The sequence below is a fragment of the Myotis daubentonii genome, chromosome 1 (assembly GCF_963259705.1).
Source record: "Myotis daubentonii chromosome 1, mMyoDau2.1, whole genome shotgun sequence".
In the NCBI taxonomy this organism is placed as follows: domain Eukaryota; kingdom Metazoa; phylum Chordata; class Mammalia; order Chiroptera; family Vespertilionidae; genus Myotis; species Myotis daubentonii.
Window position 1 is genome coordinate 79,635,490 of NC_081840.1, and position 22,525 is coordinate 79,658,014.

The window sequence follows — 22,525 nt, forward strand, 5'->3', positions numbered from 1 at the left end:
CCCAAATAATGTGAGTCGATTTAGCAATTTTCTCTAGGTTAGATTTTATTAATACTTTGTATTACAGCACCTTCTACAAAAGGATATGTGTCATCACAGGCTCCTGTGCAAGAGTTCAAGAGGTTGAGGAGGGGCAGGGATTGCTCTTCTGGACTCTCTGAGGAATGGAGCCCTACTTATGACTTTGACACGGGGAAGTCAAGGTCATGGCCACAGCCAAGAAGCAAATCAATAGAGAAAGCTAATTCAGATAGGTCTCTTCTTCTAATCCAGGCTATTTCCAATAAGACACAAGCCTAAAGGATAAACAGAGAGTGAGGAAAGGGAAAGATGTGGAATACTTATATTTATGAAGAGTAACTATCACAATTTGAGCAGGAAGGAAGAATCTCAAATTTCACAGTATGCTTGTGACCTCATCCTCTGCTACTTCAGAAGTAGCTCCCCAAACACTGTTGTTAGTTGGCAACAAATTGTATTTTTGAGTTTGGCTTATTGTCAGGGTGTTTTAGATTTACCCTTTCAATTATTTATACCAACTATCTACCTCTAAAGCTAGAATCCAATTTGGGAAAATGATTATGTGTGTGTGCCTGAAACGAGGTCTGCAAGCAAAATCTTTTTGGAGTGATATTTTGGGCTTTTCTTAAAAATTATAAATGCTTCTAATGGTACTTCTCAGATAGAAAACTTCTTATTTCTTTAAACATTTTTGGCACCAAAAGAAAAGTACAAAATATTATAGTAAACTTCTATAGTTTACAATATAAATTTTACAGAGTTTTTTAGAATTGGATCATCTCCCTAAGAGGATTCAGAAATTTGTCTAGAGCAAACCCCATCTCCCTTTTGACACATACTGTATAAGATGATTTTTTTCTCCAATATTCTATCTCCCTGGGAAGTTCTCTATCAGGAGAACTTAAGCTATTGAAATCAGCATAAATAATCCAAAAGTCATCTTATACTGCTATGTAAGAGGCTACAATACACGCGGACTCAATTGGCTCCATGGTAGGAAGGGACAGAAAGGGTCCTGAAGATTCAGGCAGCTTAAAAATCATTGTGCTGCGGTGGGAGGCTGGCAATGTGTCTGAATGTGCAGCTTGCCTCCTGTTTCAGGAAGACAAAGCAAGGCTTTCATGTTTGGCATTTTAACCCTCTAAGAAACAGACGCCCAGGCTCTAAACCCAGTACTACCTCAAGTAATTCAAAATCATACGTGTGAACCAACTTCTTCCAGGCTTCACGATGGTGCTGTTTTATGTCAGGCCTGGCAAGCTGCAATTGCCGTGAAATGCAATTTGTCTAGAAACCCATACTGAAAATTACAGTAAATAAGTAGCAATGACAACATCAACACTTCCAAAAATCAGATACCAGGAAACTGAAGGCCATTTCCCAAGGACAGTGTGAGGGTATCTTTAAGATAGACATGACTTTGTAAAAAGAAAACATTTTAAATGTAACATCTTTTCACATTATCAGTTACATAGACCTTTATCTGGACAAATCAATTCTTGATAAACATCCAAGCTCTTTTCAATACCGGCTACTGGAGTTTGGGACAATGACAAAAAACAAACAAACAAAAAAACCCAGCCATAAATAATGCACAGAGGTTTTTAAATAGGTTTTTTCTTCGGTCTTTAACCTCAAAGTTTTATCCTTCATTTGATAGTTTCAAATAATCAGCCTAGAACCAAGTATTTAAACTGTACCTCAGAAAGGAGATTTCTATCTGTGATTCTGATTTGTTTTTTTTGAATGCTGGTGATGGCTCATGCAAAAGATTACTACATAAAAAGCAAAATCTAAGACTGCTGTTTCCCCTGATAAATCCAATTGTTTTTCATAATACAGATTTATTTCTCAGGATATAGCACCTTAACCTTCAAATTAAGAGTAGCTAGGAGACTGAGTGAAACCAATCATGGCTTGACTTTTATTTCCATCCAGGAACAATAACATCTGATGTCACCATTTTAAAATGTCTTCCTGTTTAATATCAGGGGAAAAAAATACATGATGCCAGTTTAGACCCAGCTCAATATATCAGTTAGTCCAAATTTCACATTCAAACTACCACAAAAAAAAGTTTAAAAAAGGAAACACACACACACACATACACACACACAGTGGAAAAAAGCAAAACCAAAATGAATCTGTTGCTATTGCAGCATTTTTAGCAAGATCATGAAATATATAAACACAACGTCTTTTTTCATACTAACATCTTCAAAAGAACAACAAAACCCCTAAATGTCCACATATTATTGGAAAAAAAGAAGCAAGTGGAGGTCCGGAATTCTTGAAAAAAACTGCTGAGCAAACAAACTCTTCCATTTCTCTTCAGAGGCTCACCAGCATAGGCAGTTCCTCAACATTTGTGCTTCATGGCAAGCTAAGGAGACAGAGAAAAGGGAGTTATTAGGCAGCAGGAGTTCCATGTGTTCTGTGCCCACGCCCACGATGAGAAGCAGCACCACGATTCTGCTTGCTGGGTTATCACCAGTCCCATGCACATTGGCATCTATATAGTAAATGTGCATCGTTTCCCCAAATCATCCATGGAGCACTGCATTTGTTACTCCTCGTCACCCAGTCAGTGTCCGTGGCCAGGTGAGGGAGACCGCTATGTGATGTTCCCTCATCCCACTGAAGAAACAATGGAGAAGCCAATGCCAGGTAGAATGAGAGACCCACCTGAGGAACAGGTGGGGTAGATGAAGAAAGGCCTCTGGGCTCCTGGGTGACTAGTAATCCAGGAAACCCAAGACTCTTCAAATGTAAGAATTTACTGACATCTCCTAAAGCATTGCAACCAACAATGACAGAGAAGCAATTTTCAATAATATCCATTCAATATCCAACCAGGACATTCAACCAAGTCCAATGCACTTGATTAAACCATGTTAGGGCCGAACAATAGACCAAATCCAGATGGAGGAATGCGGTTTATTGAAATGTTAGATCTTTATAAATGGGAACACCAAATATACCACATCATTCAACATCTTCCCTGACCCAGCTGGAGCCCTTAATGATATATTTAAGGAAGTGTAGGCAGGTATGAACATAAAATTAAATCTGACATTGCTTTTCTCAGACAGATTCTTTTCAAGGAAACCAGAAGGCAGAGTTAAGAATGAATTGTAATTCTTCATATGTACAGAGTCTGATATAAGGGATTAATCCCTGAATTTGGGGCGGGAGCGACTGGGGGTAGGTAGCAGATTGAGAATTTGCTCTTTGAGCAAAGAGCAGGCGATTCTATGTAGGAAATAACTTTATAGAAAGTTCTGTCATCTGCATCATGACCAGGGGCTCAGTCCTTGAAGACGTAGTAAGGGAAACCCTTCTGATTCCACCCAGAGTTGCTCTGCATTACACTGGAAGATGTCCAAGATACATTTCCCCAGTGTAATGCAGGGCAATCAATCCTAGGCTCCCCTTCCCCTTCTTGATGTCTCCAACAAAGAAGTGATAAGTTGGGGCTACCACCTCAGGTAGGTCACCTGCAAGAACAGCGCCAACATTTCTCTTGCAGCTGTTGCACCCGGGCCAAGTCAGCATGTGACTTGGGGAGGGGACTGTGAACCGAGGCCTCATGTTGCTAATCTCTGCAAGACCTCCACAGGCCTTCTGCAGTGCTGACGGCAATAGCCAGTCAACTGTCAGACAGTGTGGTGAAGTCAGGCTATGTGCCAAGTGCTGTGGGTTTTTGCCATGAAGGATGAAGGTGGCTTATAACTCCTGACCTCAAAGAGTTTATGGAAACATGGGGGATGGAAGTGGCAGGGCCAGGGCTCTCCCTCCAGTGCAGCCGTGGGCAAACTACGGCCCACGGGCCGGATCCGGCCCATTTGAAATGAATAAAACTAAAAAAAAAAAAAAAAAAAAAAAATGCCGTGCCCTTTTATGTAATGATGTTTACTTTGAATTTATATTAGTTCACACAAACACTCCATCCATGCTTTTGTTCCGGCCCTCCGGTCCAGTTTAAGAACCCATTGTGGCCCTCGAGTCAAAACGTTTGCCCACCCCTGCTCCAGTGCATCCTATTCCCCGGCCACACTGTGAGCCCCCTCTGCTGTATGGCCCCATGTCTTGCTCTGTCTTCCAGTGTTTGTGCATTATTTAGCAATGTGGGTGGACCATTCATAGCAATATAGAGCTGTTAAGTGTTGTGCATAATGAATAACAATCATAAATATTTGATCAATGCTGCTGTCCTCTCATTCACTGAGCTGTTAACCTTCAACTAGAGGGCTTGTGCCAATTCACCCAGTCAGTAATCTTTAGCAGTGATGGGGCTGCTGTTCCCAGGCCCTGGTTACCACTTCAGTGCATCTGGACCTGCACAAAGGGGGTCCCAGTCAGGCAGGTGTAGCCAGCTCAGCTTTGCAGAAATACAACTGGATTGGACATTCTGCTATTTGAGGTGTTTTTGCAGAAAGTCAGAAAGCGGCATCCTTTCCATGCTACCTAGATTTTTTTTTTAATTGCTTGGGAGCTAGAATATGGAAGGCAGGGTACTGTTGCTTCCCTGATATGACCTTGAGCTCTAAAATCACAACTGCTTTGTACCTCATGCCTATAAATATCATCTCCAACTCAAATGCGATGGATCCATTTAGAAGTCAGAGTTCCTATAGAAGGGGAGTTTAAAATATCCTTTTGATATATTTTATTTTCTTACTATGTCATGGAAAGCTTTCTCTTTTAAAGCCGTGCAAACTACCACCCCCAAATAATAATAATAATAATAATAGTAATAATAATAATAAATCATTACTCATACTGGGGGAATCTTTAAGAGGCCTGGACTTTTGAGGTCCCTTCTGGCCCAGAGACGCAAAGTAAGCACAGAGTAAGGACACAAGCAGCCAGTGAGGCAGATGCCACTGACCACTCCCTCCCCCACAAATTAGGCTTGTGCAAAACAGGGCGGATCACCCTTCCTTTCCGCGAGAAATGTCATCCGAGGATGCCTGGGTGTGGGTCCCGCTCTGGCCTCCTGACTCACTGCCCGGCAGGCCTCAGAGTGCTGCCCACACTGCAACGTTGTGCTTTTGGGGCAGGGACAGTGAGCAGGTCTGTTCCGTGGCTGAGCTGCACTTTCCTAAGGGCTGAGACTGTACCTGGCCCACAGCTCAGGAAGGAACCCCACTTCCCCAAGCCAGGCTGACTGAGCTGGGGGAGAGGGGCTGTGGGGGCATTTTCCATCTGCTCTACAGAACACAAACAGCCACACATCTTGATAGCAGGGGCATGCAAAGGTGATCCACTAGCTGGCATACCTGGGTCATTGCAGGATTACCGGGGAAAGCAAGAAAGCCGGAGATCCTTTCCTCCTGCAATCTAAAGGGCAGGCCATACTGTCCGGCCAGAGATGCTGGCCCTGTTCAACCAGGAAACATGAAGAACTGTCGCCTGGAATTGCCTTTCTCTGCTCGGGGCTCTCACGTGGCACTGAGTCTCGGCTTGTAAGTACAGCCGCTCTTCCTGAGTCAGCACAGCCACACGTGTCTGGGGGCTGGAATGCCTGGCTTCCACCTCCGAACTCTCTCCTCACCAGGCAGCCTGGAGGGTTCTGACCAGTGAAAGGACATCCCCATGGTCAGCCTATACCAGTGGGTTCAAATCAGAAAGCTCTAGTCTCCAGGAAAACGGCCACACCCTATCTAAAGAGGCCAGTCTCCTCGTTAGGAATACTGCCAATGGCGGTGATTCATAAGCACACATCCCAGTTTGGCCTCAACAGTGTCTCCCTCACACTCCCTCGACAGACACTAGCAGCCCATCCCTCTCCTCCTCAGACCATCCACAGGAGGGGATGTCACTGGCTGGCACGGATCCTCCCAGTGGTTAAAGCTAGAGGCTCTTTTGCCTTTGGTGGGCTAGTCGGTTTCTCTTCTGGTGGATTCTGCTTCAAGGGCTGCTCTGTGTTTAGAAAGCATCGGCATGTAGCAGGAGGCCCTCCCTCCCTCCATTGGAGGATACAACATCTTCCCCTCTAACCCCTCCCATCCCTGTGTTAGGATCCTCAAGCCCATGCCTACACCCCCCCTTCCCCACCATACTGCGCTCATTATGCAACCACATAGGGCAGGGTCAGCAGAAACCATTGTTATGGACATAATTACAACAAAATAGAGGCCCAGTGCACGAATCATGCATAGGTGGGGTTTGCCTGGCCCGATCAGAGGGGCCTTGGGTGGTTGGCCAGCCAGCCCCGCCCCCTGGTCAAACTCCTGGTCAAACTCTCAGTCGAGGGGACAATTTGTATATTAGCCTTTTATTATATAGGATATTAATTTAGATTTATATGTGCCATGTATTGTGTTAATAGATTTATAGTTTGGAATTCATTCAATTCTCTCAGTAACCTATACGATAGATATTAGTATCAATTAGCCATGTTTTACTAATGAAGAAACTGGAATTTAGAGAAATTAAGCACTTGCTCAAGGTCACTGATGAGTAAATTACTGAGATGATAAATCAAACACAAGATGTTAATCACCACACCATACATACTGCCTTCCCAATTACTTAACAAATTTTGCCAAAGTATCAGGGAAACAGGGTGACCAGGGCCAAGAATTCCGGCCATCTGCTTATGTTATCCAGTCCAGTGTTTGTACAAATTCTTCTGAGGGGGTCGCCCACTTCGGTGACCTCCAGGTATTGTCTCCTCCACCTTAGGAAGTGCAATTTCACAGACATCCTTGATAACCTGGTTCATGGTTTAATCATTAACCAAAGTTCTTGTTTTAGCAGAATTTTATCAGTGCACTATCGCTTGCTCTATTCTGTGTGGTCATACATAAAAGAGAATCGCTTGTACTATCACCCTTCCCAGACTTGAAGACAATTACGAATTATTCCCTTTAGCCTTCTCTTCTCCAAATCGACACTTTAACCATTTTTCCAGACTTCCTCTGTCCACCTTTCATTTAAATCACTAAAGTTGCTGTTGCTATAAATGAAGCTGGGGCTGGAATCCTAGCATTTCCAGCTCATCATTATTTCTGTATTATGAAGGCTAGAGAAGGGATCAAGGGACAAGTGAACCATAAATCTGAGCTCGCTCCCTTCGTGACAGCCACAGCAAGCCGAGGCGCTGGCCTGCATTTTCAAACAGATCTGCCCACATCTCCTCCAGGGAACCCCAAAGGGGCCCCCAAGGCAGCTGTTCAGTAAGACCCTGTCATGATAGAAAGTTGATGACACAATGAAATAGGTCTGTGCAAAGGGGCTGCAGGAAGGGCAGGCAGGAAACATCCATTTGGAATTGGATCCGCAGTCTGGTCCCAGCCGGAGCCCCAGGCCTGAGCTCAGCTGGAGAGATTTTTCTTGTTATTTTTCAGGTTGTCTATTCTTGTTTCCTCAGCAAAAGTGGAGTTTTCTGTTGAAACAAATCAACCCCCACATTCCCCAACAAGGTCATCTAAAAACCATATGTGTAAGGCCAGATTATGAGTCTGAGATGCTAACAGTTATCAGCAGAAGTTGTTTCTGGCAACCTAGATTCAAATCACTAGCCAGAGAAGAACTGCTCTGATTTTAAACACAAGAAGAGCAATAAATCAATCCTCTCTATCGTCTGACCAACAGGGACTCTTTCCTTTGGTTTGTGACTGCCTTAGATAGCTAGCTGCCAATAAAAACTCCCCCTTCCCCTCCAAAAGGCACATTCTTAGTGAGTGTGTGAATGTGGTGGGTGTGTGTACCCACGGTCACGGTCACTGGGAAATGCTTTTCTTTGCGTTCAGAGGCAGGAGGGAACCTTGCAGGCAGCTCTGGGCTGGTCAGGTCGGCCTTAGAGGTCCACAGCCCCTTGCAGAGGGAGGCCAGCCCTGAGATGCACCATGCCCTGGGACGACAGCTTGATTTCATACGGTGAAAAGATAAGAACACAGGATGCTGAGCTCATGACCGGAAAGAGACAGCAAGGAAAAGTAAGCACAAGCAGCCCTAAGTCCTCTTCCAGCCCAGGCCAAGGGAGGAGGGGTGTTCTGGGACCTGAGCTCTTCCTCCCTCCACACTGTTCCCTGAGACTTGAGCCCTGAACTTCTGGGCAGGAATTAAAAATGGTCTACACTTCTCTAAGGTCCAAGGTCAGCGATAGGGATAAAGATGTCAGAAAGATCTCTAAATCAGAAAGGAGATACCCCAATAAACAGAGACAGGAGGAATCTTTCAGGACTCTGGTACTTACCAAGTAGCAGATGGAAATTGTATAGGGAGGAAAAAAGGCTTGATTTGGTATCTGCCCTCATGGGGGACATAGGGAAAACAAGTTTCTCAGCACCGAAGCTCTCTGACAGCCCAGAGCTGAGACCTCTGCCATCTGCAGGACCCACCTTGTGTGCAGTTTCTGCAAACTGCTGGGCGCTATTCTTCAAGTCCTCGGTCTTCTCCTCTGCTCGGCCTAACCGCTCCCCACGCTCGTTCAAGGCCTGGCTCGCTTTCTGCACGGCACTGGACACGCTATCGGCCGCTGAATGGAGGATGCTGTTTCCTGAAGGACAGCAAGAGCATCAGAAACTGGCTCGGCTGGACCACAGTGACAGACCCCTGCCAGGGGTGAGCAGCCCGTAAGAGCACGGCAGGCCACACTATACAAAGACCAAGTCAACATTTCTTCTGATTGGGTCTCACTGAATCACTGGCAGGAAAAATACCTGTTGGCTGTAGGACCTGGGCAAATGCTGAGAGCTTCTCCCACATCCCTATCACCAACACACCACTCATTCCCACTCTCCTGGCATTCTGTTTATGGAAGCATAAAGGGACTGGGTCCTCCTGGATTTAGGACTTGGCTTGCATGGGAAATGGGAATCATGATAAGTTCAGGGAATTAGGCCAGTTTAATGAGACATGTCTGTATCTTATGCACCTTTCCCATTGGGGATTAGGTGAACAACCACGGGAAAAGTGGGGGCACAGAACTTTTCCAGATATAATGCTCTGTATTCCTTTCAATTCTCTCCTTCCATTTTAACCTTCATCCTAAATGTATGGCTCCACATAAGAAGCTCTGAATCAACCTCAAAGTCTGGAGTAGATGTGTCACCTCCCAAGCTTGAATTCTGAGCTGTGACTCTGTTGGTTGGGTCTCCTTGCCTTTGATCTCTAGTATATGAAATATGGAGCCTCAACACTGCACTTAGCCTGGAGGTAGAAAACAGTGAATTAGTGAACTTAGCACTCCCAGATTCACCTGAGATGATACCGAGAAAGTTGGAAGTCATCATGTTTCAAAGGCTTAGGCATCCCTGACATCCCACTTGCCAGGACTTGGATACAGAACTCAACAGTGAAGAACTGGCAGATGCATAAGACACTGAGAACAAGCATCTTGCAAAATGACAACCGAAGGAAATTTATGGCTGCATTTTGTTAACATTAAGTGGAAGCTATTTAATGACATTTAGTGTAATAGCTTTATGTCTTTGAATAAGTTTATTACATCATTTAACTTTGTACCTGAGATGGATGCATCTAGCCACAGACAGCTTTTAATAGAAATGTAATTTCCTCTTGTCTCAGCTGCAAAGGCTTCCTAATTTCTCCTCTGTGGAAACAGCCTGTGGTTTGTAGAAAATGATCTCAGGAGAAGAAAGTGCTTTGCCCAGAGGAAGCACTTCATGAATTGTTTACCATTTTTCTTCTTTCGGGGTGGATTTCAAGGGCTTCCACTAGCATTGAAGGAAGGAGAATGGGGGTAACTTAGTATTACTCAGTTGCATCAAGCACTACAACAAGCCAAGATAAATCGCACAGATGAACAGGGACCAGGAGAGAAGAGGCTCTGGAGTAATCTGGTTGAATGCAAGCGTTGGAATGGAAGGTCTAGGTCCTCAGAACAGATTTAGGAGGAGAAATCTTGGTCCCCCTTTCTTTCACATCTAACTCATAACTATGATGACAGCCTATCATCACTGTCTAACATTTCAATAGCATTTTGCAATCATAAAACTCTTTCACAAATATCCTCTCATTTGTCCAAAAATTCTCCTGAAAAGGCTGAGACTAGTTGAGGTTAAGTGGCTTATAAAAGATCATGTCACCAGGGACACAGCCAACACTGGAACCTGGTATTCCAATGACTTTTCCTTATTCTGTACCTTCCTCTTTGCAGATAGTGTGTTGGTTCTGGGAAGCAATCTACTATGCCAGAATTATAAGCAGATAAGCAAAGAGAGGTTTTGACAGGTTATTTCCCCAGGTAATGCCTGACTGTTTCTGCCCTCTAGGCATTCCTCTTGGTAAATGAAGAGTTATTGCCTGTGTGGCATTGCAAGTCAAGTGTTCTCAAGAAGAAAGAGGCCATTGGGATGGAATAGGAAGATGGAGAAGGGACTGGAAGGTGAGGAGTAGGGGAGGGCACAAGAAGAACTCCCCCCTTTCCTGCTTCCTTCCACATACCCACAGTTTAGTCACCAGAGGCAAGGGGAAAAAATGGGGCTAAGAATCTGCAACTTCACAGCTAGGAATAGCTGCACTAAAGTAAAGGGATTTTATAAGTAGCTTTCACAAAATGAAGAGGGTTTATAACCAGGACTTGTCTTTTCCCAGTGGAATTGACCCTCATGATATTCTCAAAGTTCAGATATATCTGTGTTTCTGAAATAATCTTGCTATGTACAAACCATACTGTTTCTTGTCATGACTTCCATAAAGTTAATTTTGCACATGATGTCAGGTGACACTACATCCTATTTTATATGATAGTAGAGGCCCGGTGCATGAAAATTCATGCACTGGAGGGGGTGTCCCTCAGCCCAGCCAGCCCCCTCTCACAGTCCGGGAGCCCTCAGGGGTGGGAGGCAACCCGGCGATCAGGGGAAGGCAACGCTCCATCCTCTGCTGCTGCCACTGCCGGCAGCACAAGCCTCACCCAGCATCTGGTTACCTGAGCCTTGGGTAGCCCTGGGATGCTGGGCAGCTGACATCTGAGGCTTGCCTGCACCCTGGGCATCGGTTGGGCAGCTGCCATCCGAGGCTTGCCTGCGCCTTGGGCCAGCCCTGGGTGGCTGGCATCCAAGGCTTACCTGTGCCTCTGGCTGGCCCTGGGCAGCTAACATCTAAGGCTTGCCTGCACCTTGGGCCGACCCTGGGTGGCTGGCGGGCTGAGGGAACTGGGGGTCTTTGGAGGCAGGCACGTGGAGTGGCTGGGCCTGCCTGGAGGCGGGCCCGGGCTTGCCATGTGCCTGCCACCCCAGTGGGGTTGAGGGGACTGGGCGCCACCATCTTGTGGCTGTGGGTGCCGCCATCCTTGAGAGTGTGGAAGTCAATTAGCATATTCCTTCCTTATTGGCTGTGGGCACTGCAATCTTTGAGGGCAGGCAATCAATTAGCATATTCCCTCCTTATTGGCTGTGGGTGCTGCCATCTTTGCAATGGCATGAGGGTCAATTAGCATATTCCCTCTTTATTAGATAGGACTAGAGGCCCAGTGCACAAAATTCATGCACTTGGGGGTCCCTGAGCCCGGCCTGCACCCTCTTGCAGTCCTTGAGCCCTTGGGGGATGTCTGATGGACAGCTTAGGCCCATTCCCCATGAGCCTAAGCTGGTAGTTGGACATCCTTAGAGCTTCCGTGGAGGCGAAAGAGGCTTCCGCCACTGCAGCTGTGTTCGCTAGCTGTGAGCCTGGCTTCTGGCTGAGCTGTGCTCCTCCTGTGGGAGTGCACTGACCGCCATGGGGCAGTTCCTGCATTGAGTATCTGCCCCCTGGGGTCAGTGCATGTCATAGTGACCAGTCATTCCACTGTTCAGTGGATTTGCACATTAGCCTTTTATTATACAGATGATTTAACCAATAGTCCAAATGTGATAACTAAAAGAGGGAACCAAATGCTGTCTCCACTATTCAAAGATGACACTGTTGACTACTATCAATAGAAAGTCTATCTTTGGTTGTTTTGGGGCATGAGGATGGATTTGAACAAATCTTGTTGCCTAAGTTGAAATGACCTCTCTTGGTTTCAATTCTATCCACATTTCAGGCCCAGTGAAGTCCTATCACCTTTATCAAGCTTCAGGACAATTCCATTCTTTCCTTTACCTCAACTCTGGGAGAACTGTCCATATCCTTCTGGTGTGCTTTATCAAGTCCAATCCTGGGCGACTCTTCCACCTCATTTTCTCACCTGTAGATGCACGGATTTCCAAGCTGGAGTATAGATTCCCTGAGGACACCACTTGATTCTATTGACCATTCCCTAATTCTTGAATTTTCTTCTCTTGATTTGGGTTTCCTGCTTGCTTACTTTCTTCTCTCTGAGCTCTTCTTGCTAATGCTGTAATTCAAGGATTCTGTCATTGGCTCTCTTCTCTTATGCACTCTACAGACTCTCTCTGGGACAATTTCACCCAGCTCATGGCTTCAATGGCCAAACTTTTATCCTTAGCTAGACTGTGCGCTGAGCTCCGGATCCTTAGTATGTTTTCTTACTGGACAACTCCAGGTGAGTGGCCCACACTTATCTTGAAATCAGTATGTCTAAACATGACCCTGTTACCCTTCCCTTCACACTTGTTTTTCCTTTGGGCTCTCCTGCTCAGTGACTAACCTCACTATCTGCCCAGCTTCTCAATTCAGAAGTCTGGGAGTCAAGTCTAGATTCCTCCCTCATTTTCACCCCATACAACTAAAGGTCACCTCCTACACAGCTCTCTGTTCTCTACCATTCTCATTGTTTCTGTATTGATCAAATTCCCCTCTTGTTCAGAGTTATAGAGACAGCCTTTTGTATGACTGTCCTTACACCTTTCTGGTCTGTCTTCCACACTTTTATAGCACACTTTTAAAAAGGCAAGTCTGTTTTCTATAGTGACTGCACAAATTTATTAGTACATTCCCACTAGCAGTGTGGGAGGGCTCCTTTTTCTCCACATCTTCTCCAATACTCATTATTTTTTATCTTATTTATAATAGCTATTCTCACAGGTGTGAGGTGGCATCTCATTGTGGGTTTGATTTGTATTTTTCTTATAATTAGTGACGCTGAGTATTTTTTCACATATATGTTATCCATCTGTGTGTCTGTGTTGGAAAAGTGGTTATTTAGGTCCTGTACCCACTTCTTAATCAGATTGTTTCTTTTTCTGTTTGTTGAGTTGTATAAGTTTTCTATATATTTAGGAGATTAGCCCTTTATCAGAGGTATCATTTGTAAATATCTCCTCTCATTCAGTTTGTTACCTTTTTTGTTATTGATTATATATATATATATATATATATATATATATATATATATATATATATATATTTATGCTGTACAGCTTTTCAGTTTGATGTAGTCCCATTCATTTATTTTTGCTTCTATTTCCTCTTTCTTTGAAGTCAAGTTCACAATCATCTCTCTGAGACCAAGGTCCATAAGTTTAACACCTATGTTTTCTTCTATGTTTCTATTGTTTCAGGTCTTATATTCAAGTCCTAATCCATTTGAATTAATTTTTGTATATGGTGTCAGATAGCAGTCTAGTTTCATTCTTTTGCATGTGGCTTTCCAGTTTTCTCAGCACCATTTATTAAAGAGCCTTTGCTTTTCCCATAATGTTTTTGGTTCCTTTGTTGAAAATTAGTTGCCCATATATGTGTGGGTTTATTTCTGCTCTGTCAATTCTGTTTCATTGGTCTGTGTAATTTTTCCTGCCAATACCTAGTGTTTTTATTATTGTATCTTTGTACTATAGTTTCAAGTCAGGAAGTGTGATTCCTGTGACTTTGGGGTTTGCTTGCCCTCCTACCCCTCCACCTCAGAATTTCTTTGGCTATTCAGGGTCTTTTGAGGTTCTATACAAAATTAATGCACTTTTGGGTTCTATTTTTGTGAAAAAAAGCCATTACCATATTACCCAGCAATCCCTCTTCTCAAAAATTTCTAGCCAAACTTTTTCAAAATACTTATTCATAAAGATACATGTGCCCCTATATTGTTTGCAGCATTATTCACCATAGTCAACACATGAAAACATGTCTTGTGCCCCTTGTGTCCTAAGTGTCCTCTGACAGATGAATGGATAAAAAGTATGTGCAATGGAATACTACCCAGGTACAAAAATGATGGAATTTGAGACATTGGTGACAACATGGATGGATCTTGAGAGTATCATGTTAAGTCAAATTAGATGGAAATGTGTAAGAACTGTATGGTTTTAGTCATTGTGGAATATAAAGCAACAAATGAACAAACAAAGAAGACAAACAAACTCATAGATACAAACAACAGAATGGTAGTTACCAGAGGAAAAGGGGGTAGGGAGAATAAAGAGGATAAAGGGGATCAAATATATGGTGACAGAGGTGAGCACACAATAGAGTATACAGATGTCATAGTATAAAGTGGTACACCTGAAATTTATATAATGTTATTTACCAATGTTACCCCAATAAATTTCATTTGAAAATCTTTTAAAAAGGCAAGTCTGTTACCACCTCCCCACTACTTTGAGATAAAAGTGAGACTTGTACTCTGCTTCTCTCTCTCAGGTCTTCTCTTGGAACCCCATCCATTTTCCCTTCTACCTAGCATTTTCTAATCCCACACCTCGCCAAAATTTTCACAAATGTGTCATGTTTCTTTTACCTATATGCCTTTGTACTTCCTGCTACCTCTGTCTGGAACTCTGCTTCTCATCTTAGCCCTCCCACTTACCTCTAAATACTGCAATACACTCCAGACCTCTTTTCTAGGAAACCTCATCATATCTCGCCCATCCTACCCTTGCTGCCCCCAGCACACACATCATAGTGTATCTATTTGAAATGGTGTATTTATTTTTCTGCATGTAATTGTTGGATATCTAGGGTGATCTCCTTGAGGGCAGAAACTCTGTCTTTCTCACTTCTGATTCCCAATCCATGGCACACAGTAGACACTTAATAAATGTTGGTTGACTGAGAGGCAGCAAGTACCAGTATATATCACCCCTCTTATGATTTCTTCATGCCTTCGCAGAGAGTTGGATACATAACTAATGCTGTCATATGATCTAACTAGGTCCTGAAATTCTAAATTTGACAAATGGCTAAGGGTTTAGTCTATGTCTAGTGAAGTTTACTATCTCCTTTAGAGATTGTGCCAGGAATTTAATGAATTAGGTCAACAGCAAAATGCAAAAAAGGAAATGTTTTTGCTATAGCAAAAGTAAAGAGGAAGTTTATAAAATATTGTTGTTATTAGTCTTAAAATAAACAACTGTAAAGTATAAAAATAATATAAGTTAAATAGCTTAATAAATACATCCAATGCAAAAATGACAGTTGCCTGAATCTTACTATTTCTAGACATTTAATAAAATATGCTCCTCATAACAACCTAATGTGATGGGCATATCATCATTTTTAAAATCCCATTTTTACAGTTGGGAGCAGCAACATAGAGAGAGAGAGTTAACAATGTGCCAGGAATCACACAGTAAACAAATAGCATTGTGCGAACTGACTCTCCATGGGGATTTCCTTGTAATGAGATTAATGACACAGTCTGTATTAACTATATGCAATAAGACTAGTGTAGTAATTCCTAATGCACTTCTAAAAGTCATAATATGAAATAAAACATCCTGTCCTTATTATAAGTTAAAAAATCTTACTGTAGAAAATTTAGAATACACATTATTACAGAAAGGCAATAAAAATTATATCATATTCAATTGCTTAGAGATGACCATAAATTATATTTATGGTACATTTTATTGTAGTATTTTTCTGTATATGCTTTTCTGAAACCATACTCTATATATTTAGTTATATATATCCTGTTGTGGGTACTTTCCTATGTCGTGAAAATTGTTTGAAAATACTGTTTATAATAGCTGCATTACATTATTGTAATTTATTCAACTACTAGAAGCCCGATGCACAAAATTTGTGCAAGATTAGGCCTTCCTGCCCCTAGCTGCCAGCCCTGGGACCTGGGTTCCCTTGCAGCCCCGGCTTCACCCAGAAGGAGGTCTAGTCTAATTAGCATATTACGTTTTTATTATTATAGATTACTCTTTTAGATATTCATTGTGTTTCCAAAAGTCTTACTTTTTCAAATGAGTCTGCGGTTACCTTCTTGCATTCACACACACACACACACACACACACACACACACACACACACACGCACACCTCTGCCCACATCTCTGATAATTCCTAGAAGTAAAACTGCTGATTAAAAGGACATGCACATTTTTGAGGTTCATGGTAGATGTGGAAGATTGCTTCCATGAAAGACTTGGTCAACATTCAGAACTATTCATTGGAGTGCATACTATGTGCTAGGCCAGGGGTGGGCAAACTTTTTGACTCAAGGGCCACAATGGGTTCTTAAACTGGACCGGAGGGCCGGAACAAAAGCATGGATGGAGTGTTTGTGTGAACTAATATAAAATCAAAGTAAACATCATTACATAAAAGGGTGCGGTCTTTTTTTTTTTTTTTTTTTTTAGTTTTATTGATTTCAAATGGGCCGGATCCGGCCCGCGGGCCGTCGTTTGCCCACGGCTGTGCTAGGCACTGTTCCGTTGACATAGTTGGCAGAAAGACTTTGAGGGAGTGATTTACCTTCTCTGATCTTTAATGTCCTCATCTGTGATATGAACAGCATGCCACCCATCTCGTGTGGCTGATGTGGAAATGAAGATGAAGATGTATACAAAGTGCCTGTAGGTGCTCAATGGACACTTGTCCCTCCACCTCCCAAAGACCACATCTGCTTTGGAGGAACTTTGGAAATGGCACAATACACCCCATTCCATTGAATGTCTCCCTCTTTGCCATCTTATCTCAGGGCTAAGTGTCTTGAGGCTCGCAGAAGGCATTTCTTAGATATCTTGTATACCTGCTGTGTGTAGCTCAGGGTGTTGCTTAGACATGGAGCTGAACACATACTCATTAAATCAATGAGTATGCTTTGCACATAGGATGCCTGACTGAAAAGTTGGGGCTCATCATATTGTGCTGAGTTAATCTGGAACTAAAACAGCTTTCCAAGGCAGACAGAGCAGTAATTCTCTCGAAATAGAAACAAATCATATTAATACCTAAATTTGTTCATTCGAGCATAGCAAATAAAGTCAACTGCCTTTTGAATTATAGCCTCCAAAGAGTTCAGCGGACACTATTCTTACTTCATTGATGATGCATTTACATCAGTATCACTCAATATGTGCTTTTAAAAAATATATTTGGCATCTTTCTGTTTAATGATTTAGAAGTTTTTGAGAGAGCAACTTGAGATAAAGCTTTAACAATGTATTGTTACTGTTTAAAATCACAATTAAAAAGTAACAGTAGAAGAGAAAAAAGAGGAGGAAACTTTTTTGTTGTTGTTGTTAATCCTCACCCAAGAATATTTTTCCGTTTTTTTTTTTTTTTTTTTTTTTTTTTTAGAGAGATAGAGTGAAAGGGAGGGGGGAAATACAGAGAGAGAGAGAAACATTGATGTGAGAAACACTAATTGGTTGCCTCCCACATGTGCCCCAACCAGGGCCGGGGATCAAGCCTGCAACTGAGGTACGTGCCCTTGACAAGAATCGAACCCAATACCCTTTAATCGAGGGCTTATGCTCTATCCACTGAGCCAAACTGGCTAGGGCAAGGGGAGGAGAGATCTTAAAAAGCACACAAAACACTCTAATATCCATTTTAATAGCACAAATATCAACATAATTTCTGTTGATTATCCTAGACTTCAGATTGCATCTTGATATTCAAAATTTCTAATTCTACAGTAAAGAGGCAACTTAAACAGAATTTCCGCAGCTACTTCCTGTATCAAATACATATATAGATATTGGAAATGCAAAATACTCATCCTTTTTGGGGAAAAGATAGTGGAAAAATCATATAAAAATAAATGATTGACAGATACATGCCAATTTAGACTCAGTGCTGAGTGAAAATGGTCACCTCAGAGCACTCTTTTAAAATGAAATCTGTTAATAGTTTTGCTTGGACTACTTCTATCCCACAATCAATTAACCAATTAAGAATACCTGTTCAATAAGTCCCATTTATCCAAACCAATTTAGAGGAAAACCAGTTATGGAAAAAAAAAAAAGTATGTATATAAAGTAGATTTGGGTTCTACAACAATAAACTCAAAAATTGGCATGGAGATCTATAATATTAAATCTGTTAATAGATCAGAAACACTAGTAACTCCTATTTATACCCAAAGTATTGAATAATAATTTATTTTTGAGTAGATTAAATAGTCCCTGTTCCGTTCTCATCTATTGTATTAATTTTCATAGCAAAACCATTTTGTGGCCAGACATAAGGTACACTTACCGGGCCAGTATTCATGATATTGAAATTAATTGTACTGGATGCAAACTATGGGATTCAACCAATATTTTCCTTTCTGTTTTTTGCTTCCAATTTTCATTGCTCAGTGTCTCTACTACTAGAGGACATATTAGCAAAAGAGAAGTCTCATGGAAACCTCATTCCCTGACCATGGGCCTTCTCAGTGTTAAAGTCACTCTGATCCACTCACACACTATTCTGCTCGGAGATGAGCTCCCACCTCCGCCCCGTGGGTAGTAATTCGGTTGCATGGTAATCATAATGATTCTAATGAGGTTCTGCTTAGTACTGTGACTTGCACTAAACATTTTACAGATTAATAATTGAAATAATAATGATGACATTAGCTTTCACTTCTACAGAGTGATTGAATGCAAAGGCCTATCTAGTGAAACACGCTGGTTCCTTTGTTGTAGTTTTTTGTTAATCCTCATGCAAAGATATTTTTTCCATTGATTTTTAGAGAGTAGAAGAGAAGGAGGGCGAGAGAGCTTGCATGTCCCCCTACAGGGGCCTGGGATCAAACCTGTAACCCAGGCACATGCCCTTGGCTGGGAATTCAACCCGTGACCCTTTGGTGCACAGGCTGACACTCTAACCACTGAACAACACTGACTAGGGTGAAACTCATTGGTTCTTAACTCCTTTAATTGTCTGTGAGCATGGGTAAACTGCCAAGCTCTTTACCATTACACTGGCTAATCAATACAAACCACACTGCTGCACTTCAGTGTTGGACAACCTCTAGGACTCCCTTGTAAGATGGATTTTCTTTCAAAAGGTAGAACTTCGTTTCTGCTTTTGTACTGACTGATCAGTAGGTTCTGTTACATGCTCAGGTTATAGTAAGCCTTTCTAAAAGGAAGAGTTAGTTGTTGCCGCATGTTAGGCACAGGTGCAGTGTGAGTATCAGTTAGTCATTCACAAAAAAAGCTAGTTTTCACTGTCTACTCTGTTCAGGGGCTATGCTAAGTTGTCAAATCCTGAAAGGAATATATTCTTACTCTACTCTACAATTCAGGATAAAAGTGCTCAGGGAGCTGAAGTAGCTCAACCAAGATCACCCATATCTTGACCCTAAAAAAAAGCATATTGGTTTTTTTTTTTAATCCTCATCCAAGTATATTTTTTCCATTGCTTTTCATAGAGAGTGGAAAGGAGGGATGGAGAGAGAATAGAGGGAGGGAGAGGGAGGGAGGGAGGGAGAGGGAGGGAAGGAGAGAGAGAGAGAGAGAGAGAGAGAGAGAGGCATTGACATTGATGTGTGACACATCAATTGGTTGCCTCCTGCATGCACCCTGACTAGGGCTGGGGATCAATCTTGCAACTCAGGTATGTACCCTTGACCAGGAATTGAACCCTCAACCATTCGGTGTGACGACCCATGCTCTAACCGCTGAGCCACAACGACCAGGCACATTTTGTTATTTTAAAAATAATTGTATATATTTAAGGTTTACAACATGATGATTTGATGTACATATACTACTTAGTAAAATGATTGCTACAATCAAGCTAATTACATATCCACTTCCTCATTGTTACCTCTTTCTTTCTTTCTTTCTTTCTTTCTTTCTTTCTTTCTTTCTTTCTTTCTTTCTTTCTTTCTTTCTTTCTTCTTTTTTGTGTTGAGAGGACCTGAAATCTATTCTTTTAGCAAATTTCCAGTGTTCAATATAGTATTATTAACTATAGTCATCATGCTATGCATTAAATCTCTAGACTTACTCATCTTACATAACTTCAGCTATGTACCCTTGGACCAACATCTGTCCATATCCCCACATCCCTGCCTGTGGTAATCACACATGAGAAGAAAAAAAAAACACCTACATGATCTCACTTATATGTGGAGTCTAAAAAACTCAAATACATAGAAGCTCAGAGTTGCCCCCAAAGCTGTTAAGGACTATGTCAGCATTTCCCAAAGTGGTTGTGTGGCTTTAAAAAATCCTACATAAAAAACACAATCCTATTGTAAAATGACTTTGCAAAAATACCAATTTAGTTGGCTTCTTTATTGCAGAACTTTGCAAAACCTTTAATATGCTAATGTAAGCTGTTGATCAAAAGAAGGTAGGGGTAGGAGCATGAGAGATCTGTTAGCAGAATTTCTCGACATATTTATTTACAAGGTTCTTGTAAATAAAATCTGCTTTGAGAAATGCTACAATAAACCATACTGACTTCTAAGTTAAAGGAAGAAAACTAAATAAATCCAGGCTGTCCTCATCAATTTAGTAATAGATGGACAAGTCATGTAATTACATTAAAAAGGCTTGCTTTATAGAAGCAGCAGAACAGAGATAGCATGTTAAATGGCAGTTTGAGAATTATCTTTTGTTTTAAGTTGGTGGCTAATTTCAGGGACCATAAAGCTTGTTTGTTGCCTGCAGCTGGATGGCAAAGAAAAATGGACTAAGAGCTCAGGAGTACTTTGTAAACCCATAAACTCAAAAGCCTGTTTGAAAGAGACCTTGGGGTTATCTATTGCTGGCATTACCAAAGAAAGAAGAATGGACCACTATACACTCTGCTGGTGAGGTTAAGGTAATTCAGTGGAACCTCAGCCTGTTCTCCAGTCATAGGCATACCCACAGGTAAGGAAGGACACAGGAGAAAGCCCCAGGCTCCCTCCTGTCCTACAGAAGCCTATGAGTTCATACTCTTCTCCATTCATGGCCCCAATATTTCCAATGGCAAGGGTCAAACATGTAGGACTCTGTTCATGTCCTTTAAACACTTGAACTCAGGATATGTAGAGAAATTCAGCAGTCCTTTAGTATTCACTTAAACTTGGTCATATGAACATGCTCTTATAAGAGGTATGGGTCATCAGCAGAATAAATTCAAGGAGACTTCTTTTTGTTCTGCTTTGTTCAGAGGATACAGGCTCTGAGAAGGATAGCTTAAGTGCAACTTGAAAGAGGAAACCCTTGTTCTGAGGTTAAACACCTCGAATGGCTCTAAACTTGCTAAAATGGATTTTGTTTCCTGTCTTCGGATGTCTGGTGACAAACTGCCCATGATCTACGGTTCTCTGTTTTCAATGTGGTTGGAAGCCAGTGACTTTTACTTTAATAACCACAATTTCAAGTCCTGATATATACAATTTAAAAACCCTCAACAATGCTACCAACCAAGACTGACTGAACATGTGGAGCCTGCTACTTACTAGCCGGGTGACCTTGAACCAATAGCTGACCCCTCTGTGCATCAGTCTGTTTCCTCACCTGTCCTGGGGGTTGGTCTAGTCCCTACCTCATAAGATTGCTGTGAGGAATAAATGAGGTCATATATAAGTAGGGAACTTAGAACAGTGCCTGACACACAGTAGTCACTCAACTTTAACCATTACTAAAAGAGATAAACTTCAGTTTTCTGGCACTAAAGAGTCTTTCTATTAAGCTTTCCATTTTAGCTCATCTCTATTTCCCCACTCTCATCCACCATAACACTCTTGAAGGAAGAGTCTACTCTTATTGTGACCTCTCATACTTCCCAACCACTTTGAACTTTCAGTGAAGTGGCTTCCACTCCAGTCTACTAACACTGCCTCCCAACCTCGCCACTGGCCTATCAAGTCCATTGCCTATTTTAAGTTTCCTCCACTTGGCCACTGGACCACACGTGGACTGACCACTCCTTTTTAAAAACTGCTCTTTCCCTGGGTTTCCATAACACTATTTTCTTGATTCCCACCATCACTTTGATAACTCCTGGTCAGTTTCATTCCTTTCTTGGTTAGGGGTATGATGTCAGAAAGGTCTCGGTTTGGGACTGTCTCTGCCAAATACTAGCTTTTGATCTCAGATAAATTATTTAATCTCCATGGGCCTTTGTTCTCACTGAAACAATGGTGATAAAAACAGTACCTATTTTTCTTAGACCATTTGTGAGAACTGAATGAAATATATACTTAGCATAATGTTAGTAATGCAGTATGAGCTCAATACATACTGTGTTATTAGTACTATATGATGCATTCTGCACATTTATTGTAGAATAAACGCTGTCTATACTTGTCTGCTTCTCAACTTTTACCTTAATATTAAGCCATTGTTTCCCTCCTACCCTTCAACTGACCTCCTTTCCTGAATTTTCTATGTTGGCCAATGGCCCTTCTGTCCACCTAGTGTCCTATGCTCAGTTCACCTTTAACTGTAACATCTCCGTCATATCCCACAGCCAGGTGTTC

General features: G+C 42.0%; 1 protein-coding gene across 4 annotated transcripts in view; it reads right to left on the reverse strand.

The window, feature by feature from the left end:
* Window positions 1–1,922: 1,922 nt before the first annotated feature.
* STXBP6 (syntaxin binding protein 6) overlaps window positions 1,923–22,525 on the reverse strand; it is a 269,555-nt gene continuing 248,952 nt past the window's right edge. For all 4 annotated transcript variants that reach the window (XM_059709535.1, XM_059709527.1, XM_059709520.1 and 1 more), the window contains 2 exons: window positions 8,373–8,530; window positions 1,923–2,404 (listed from right to left, as the gene is read on the reverse strand). In XM_059709535.1, coding sequence (XP_059565518.1) covers window positions 2,381–2,404; window positions 8,373–8,530 — 182 coding nt within the window. In that variant the 3' untranslated portion in view covers window positions 1,923–2,380. The remainder of the gene's footprint in view (window positions 2,405–8,372; window positions 8,531–22,525) is intronic.